The sequence below is a fragment of the Myotis davidii genome, unplaced genomic scaffold (assembly GCF_000327345.1).
Source record: "Myotis davidii unplaced genomic scaffold, ASM32734v1 scaffold954, whole genome shotgun sequence".
Classification (NCBI taxonomy): Eukaryota; Metazoa; Chordata; class Mammalia; order Chiroptera; family Vespertilionidae; genus Myotis; species Myotis davidii.
The window spans coordinates 310,508-316,381 of record NW_006285487.1 but is presented as its reverse complement, the minus strand read 5'-3'; the positions used below and the strand labels follow the sequence as shown (position 1 = coordinate 316,381).

General features: G+C 44.7%; 1 protein-coding gene across 1 annotated transcript in view; it reads left to right on the top strand.

The window, feature by feature from the left end:
• FANCI (Fanconi anemia complementation group I) overlaps positions 1-5,874 on the top strand; it is a 68,864-nt gene that overhangs the window by 8,822 nt on the left and 54,168 nt on the right. The window contains 4 exon segments of the mRNA XM_015559169.1: positions 467-508; positions 851-974; positions 2,701-2,786; positions 4,985-5,111. Coding sequence (XP_015414655.1) covers positions 467-508; positions 851-974; positions 2,701-2,786; positions 4,985-5,111 — 379 coding nt within the window.

Here is a 5,874-nt window from a genome sequence, read left to right as displayed (position 1 = left end):
GAATACAGGCTTAAAATATATAGCTATAAAACTCTAATAATTATGTATGGTGGCAGTGTGTACTAGACTTAACCATGGGATCACTTCATAAATTATATATATACATACACACACACACACATATATATATATTTTTTTAAATCCTCGCCCGAGTATTATGTGCACTTTTAAAGTCGGGGAGTCTTGTTTTCCCAGGAGGGCTGTGTCAGTGTACACTCCCTAAAACAGCCGGTGAGCAGTGTTTCTTTCCCACACTCACCAGCATTGAATATCATCAGATTTCGATTACTTCCAGTCTGCTAGATTAAAAGCATGTATTTCGTGGTTTTACATGTTATCTCTTTGAGCTTGTTTCCCAGTGGTACCAAATCACACCTGAAATGGCCCTAATTTTCCCCCCTCCTTCCTAATTTTATAAGTTAAAATGCGGTGAACTTACATCTTCTTCGTCATTATCTTTAACCAGATGGGATCAGCGATACGTGATTCAGCTCACCTCCATGTTCAAGTAAGCATCGTCCTGCCCTTTTCTCCTCCTGTCCTGCCTGTGAGCTCCCCTCCTACCAGCTGAAATGTAACAGCTCACACCCACTTTCTCCCCAGTGAGAGTGTTGGTACCTCTATTTTCTGTTACAGGATTTGCCCCCACACTCTCTTTTTTGCTTTATTTGCTTTCTTAAAGTATAAGTTTATGATTTTTTTCCAAGGCGACTGTGCTTAGGTAAGGCTCTTGGTTTCCTTTAAGGTTCTCTGTTGGAGAAAATGCAGAGGGGCATTATAATATTCTAGTGTCTCCCCCATTAGGCTGTGGCGTGATTAGGCTCTGGCCCTTAGCATCTTTCATCCGCAGGGATGTGCCTCTGACTCCAGAAGAGATGGAACTCGTGCTGGAAAAAGTGTTCAAGATGTTCTCCAAGCTGAACCTGCAGGAAATACCGCCTCTGGTCTACCAGCTGCTCATTCTCTCCTCAAAGGTAGGAGGACAGCATTGTTCCTTTTCTCTTAATATTTTTATTGATTTCAGAGAGGAAAGGAGAGGGAGAGAGAGAGAAACATCAGTGATGAGAGAGAATCATGGATCGGCTGTCTCCTGCACGCCCCACACTGGGGATGGAGCCCACAACCCGGAAATGTGCCCTGACCGGGAATCAAACTAGTGACCTCCTGGTTCATAGGTCGATGCTCAACCACTGAGCCACACCGGCCGACCTGCATTGTTTCTTTTTTAACTCCAGTGGGATGTCCAGCCAGGGCCCTTCAGCTTATTCTTACCCTGATGTACCTACTAGGCCAGTGATGGCGAACCTTTTGAGCTCAGCGTGTCAGAATTTTGAAAAACCCTCACTTAACTCTGGTGCCGTGTCACATATAGAAATTTTTTGATATTTGCAACCATAGTAAAACAAAGATTTATATTTTTGGTATTTATTTTATATATTTAAATGCCATTTAACAAAGAAAAATCAACCAAAAAATGAGTTCGCGTGTTACCCCTGACACGTGTGTCATAGGTTCGCCATCCCTGTACTAGGCCATGGTTGCTTTCATGCCCTGTTCGGTGATTTGATCTAGTAAAAAGGTCCCGCTCCTCAGCCCGGGAAGACAGCTTGTCAGAGTGTTTGGTGTGTGGTAGGAAAAGGAATACAGATCTCAGAAAGGGTGGGCTATAGGCCCCTGAAGTCTGGCATTAAGATGTCTTTTAGCCCGGCCGGTGTGGTTCAGTGGTTGAGTGTCAACCCATGAACAGAGGTCATGGTTCGATTCCTGGTCAGAGCACATGCCCGGGTTGTGGGCTCCATCCCCAGTGTGGGGTGTGCAGGAGGCAGCTGATCAATTTCTCTCTCATCATTGATGTTTCTGTCTCTCCCTCCCTCTGAAATCAATAAAAACATTTTTTTAAAAAGATATTTTTATTTCTCTGTTCCTTTCCTCTAAAAAAAAAAATCAATAGAAACTTTATTTTTATTTATCTTTTTATTTTATTTTTTTATTAATTTCTTTATTGCTAAAGCAGCGGTCACCAACCTTTTGGGCCTCACAGACCACCAGTTAGTTGGCAACCGCTGATTTAAAGTATTACATATGTCTCCTTTTTCCCCATCGATCCCTCCCTGTCCACTCTCACCCCCCAGGACAAGCTCCCACTGCCTCAGTGTCTGTGTCCATTGGTTATGCTAACATGCATGCATACAAGTCCTTTGGTTGATCTCTAACCCTCCCCTCTCCTGCCCTGCCTTCCCCTGCTTTCCCCCTGAGGTTTGACAGTCTGTTTGGTGCTTCTCTGTCTTTGGATCCATTTTTATTCATCAGTCTGTGTTGTTCATATATTCCACAAATGAGTGAGATCACGTGATACTTATCTTTCTCCGACTGGCTTATTCTGCTTAGCATAATGCTCTCCAGCTCATCCATGCTGTTGCAAATGGTAAAAGTTCCTTTTTTATAGCGGTGTAGTGTTCCATTGTGTAGATGTACCAGTTTTTTAATCCACTCATCTGCTGATGGGCACTTAGACTGTTTCAATGGAAATTTTTTTTTAAAAAGATGTATTGTAAACCCAATTTTAACATGAAAGTATTCCGTATTCATAAATTCTTACTGTGACTCTAGGTTGTAATTTGTGTGTTTAAATTTATCCTTGCGAAGCCTTTAAGTTGAAAAGTTCAACTTGCTGATCTTGCCTGTTTGGTATTTTTTCAGGGGAGCAGAAAGAGGGTTTTGGAAGGCATCATAGCGTTCTTCAACGAGCTAGATAAGCAGCACAAAGAGGAACAGAGTGGTGACGAGTGAGTAATACGGTTTAGAAACAAAACCCCTTTTACAGATCTATCTCCTCATTGTGCATCGTAGTTACTTCACTGTTCTCTAACCTTCCGGTCCCTGCCTTCACCTCCGAGCCCAGAGCTTCTCTAACCCTCTCCTCGCTGCCCAGTAATAAAGTTAAAAGGACCGTGCAGCCTCCTCAACTCTTCATTTGCTCCTTTCTGGGAAAATAGCAGTAACTGTTCTGTAAGTTGTAAGTTTAAAAGCTGTTTATTATTAAGTGTCTCCTCTGTGCCAGGAACTGTGTGGTCCTGGGTCTACAGCGGTGAGCCACTCAGTCAGGCAAGGCCCTGCTCTCATGGAGCTTAAATTTTAGTGAGAAGAGAACCGAAAATGAGGAAAATGCTGAAACCGGTTTGGCTCAGTGGATAGAGCGTCGGCCTGCGGACTGAAAGGTCCCAGGTTCGATTCCGGTCAGGGGCATGTACCTGGGTTGCCGGCACATCCCTAGTGGGAGATGTGCAGGAGGCAGCTGATCGATGTTTCTCTCTCATTGATGTTTCTAACTCTCTATCTCTCTTCCTTCCTCTCTGTAAAAAATCAATAAAATATATTTAAAAAAAAATGAAAATGAGGAAAATATTAGAGTGGAAATTGAATGTAACTCAGATGAATGATGTGATAGAGGCAGCATAGCCACCATCACAGCATTGTGTTGGGTGGTCAGGGAGCCCTCTCTGAGAAGCTGCTGTTTTCACTGAATGGTAAGAGCCACAATATGTAGATCAGGGAAAAGAACATTTTAAGTTAATGAAACAGTACAAAGGCAGGAGACAGCACGGCATGTCTGAAAAGGGATTTTTTTACAGCAAATATTTGGAAGTGCTTATCTGTGCCACGTGCTGTTTAAGCACTTTAAACCTCACAACAACCTTATTTCGTTTCTGTCTTTTGGGTGCGGAAACCAAGGCACCGATAACTTGAGGAATTTCTCAAGATTCTCTAGCCAGGGCTGGGTTTGAATCCAGGCAGCTTGGCTGTAGAATTCACTCTTTTTTCTTTCTTTTTTAAATTTACTTATTTGAGAGAGAGAGAAAGAGAATATCCATTTATTCTTCCATTTATTTATGCATTCATTAGTTGCTTCTTGTATGTGCCCTGGCTGGGGATCAAACTCCCAACCTTGGTATATCGGGACAATGCTGTAACCAAGTGAGCTACCCAGCCAGGGCTAGAATTCGCACTCTTAGTCCTGTTGCAGCCTCCTGCCTCTGCTCTGGAGTAACTTGTAGTTATTTGGCTGCGAAGGGATCTTGTTACTCAGGAAAGACTGACAGAAAAATAGGTTTTGGAAGAAATAAGCTCAGCCGTGACCCTGTTGCATTGAGGTGTGTGTTAGCATTCCACGCGGAGGTGGTTAGCAGGCAGCCTGGTGTTACAGGGAGAGGCCAGAGTGGAGATAGAGGTTGGGAGGGACCAGATGGGGTCACCTAGGGAAAGTGTGAGGAGAAGAGAAAGAAACCCACTGCTGAGCTCAGAGGCATCCCACCATTTAAAAGGAGGGTGAGCCCAGCTGGTGTGGCTCAGTGGTTGAGCATCCACCTGGGAACCAGGAGGTCACGGTTCGATTCCCGGTCAGGGCACATGCCCGGGTTCCGGGCTTGATCCCCAGTGTGAGACGTGTAGGAGACAGCCGATCCATGATTCTCTCTCCTCATTGATCTTTTTATCTCTCTCTTCCTCTCTGAAATCAATAAAAATACTAAATGAATGAATGAATGGAGGGTGAACCAGCAAAAAAAAAAAAAAAAAATCAGAAGCCTGTGACAATGCCCCAAAACCTCAGAGAAGAAAGTATGTCAAGAAAGAGGTGGTCGGCTGTGTGGAATTGGCTGAGGCGTTAATATGGGACTGGATGATTGGTTTTGGCAGCAGAGGGATCGTTTGGAACCCTTGCAATACTAGCCAGTGGCATTGGGGGTGAGAATTGGGAGGGGACAGAGGCTAAATGAATTGTATTTAACTGGGAAGAGGTAAAGAAGTGGAAATAATGACTAGACACTTCAGGAAGTTTTGTTGCAAAAGGGAGCAGAGAACGAGGCGGTGGAATCGGTACTTGCTGCCTTCCTCCAGCGACCCTGAGTTCAGCCCGCGTTGGTCCACTTGTTCATCGGGGCGTCTGCCCTGCTGTCTCTTCATACTTTTCCGTTGACTCTTTCAGGCTCTTGGATCTGATTACCGTGCCGTCAGGTGAACTTCGTCACGTGGAAGGCACCGTTATTCTCCACATTGTGTTCGCCATGTCCTTGGACTGTGAACTAGGAAGAGAACTCCTGAAACACTTAAAGGTAGCGGCAGACTCTTGAGGTGACCCGGGATCTCTGTGAAGCGGGGATGTCTGAGCTCCGGCCCCGTCTATGCCAGTTCATGACAGGAAGGAAGCAAGGGGGAATACTGCAGAATGACCCTGGGTCTAGAGCAGCCGTGGGCAAACTACGGCCCGCGGGCCGGATCCGGCCCGTTTGAAATGAATAAAACTAAAAAAAAAAAAAGACCGTACCCTTTTATGTAATGATGTTTACTTTGAATTTCTATTAGTTCACACAAACACTCCATCCATGCTTTTGTTCCAGCACTCTGGTCCAGTTTAAGAACCCACTGTGGCCCTTGAGTCAAAAAGTTTGCCCACCCCTGGTCTAGAGCAAGCATGTCAAACTCCCAGCCAGCGGGCCACAAGTTTGACATGCTTGGTAGAAGATCTCTTTTTGACTTTGACGTCACCACATTGATAAGCAAGTTCCGTTTTAACCATTTGTATGCCATAAGCGTCTATGACACAAGTGGCGGATCTTTTTTAATTAAATTCACAATATCGTAGCAGTTAACTGGTGAAAGCCATTCCTTAAATGTTCTAGTTTTTGAAAAGAAAAAGCCCGGCCAGTATGGCTCAGTGGTTGAGCTTCGACCTATGAACCAGGAGGTCACGGGACGATTCCTGGTCAGGGAACATGCCTGGGTTGCAGGCCGGATCCCCAGTATGGGGCATGCAAGAGGAAGCCTATCAATGTTTCTCTTCCCCCCAACCCCTTCTTATCTTTCTAAAAAATATCT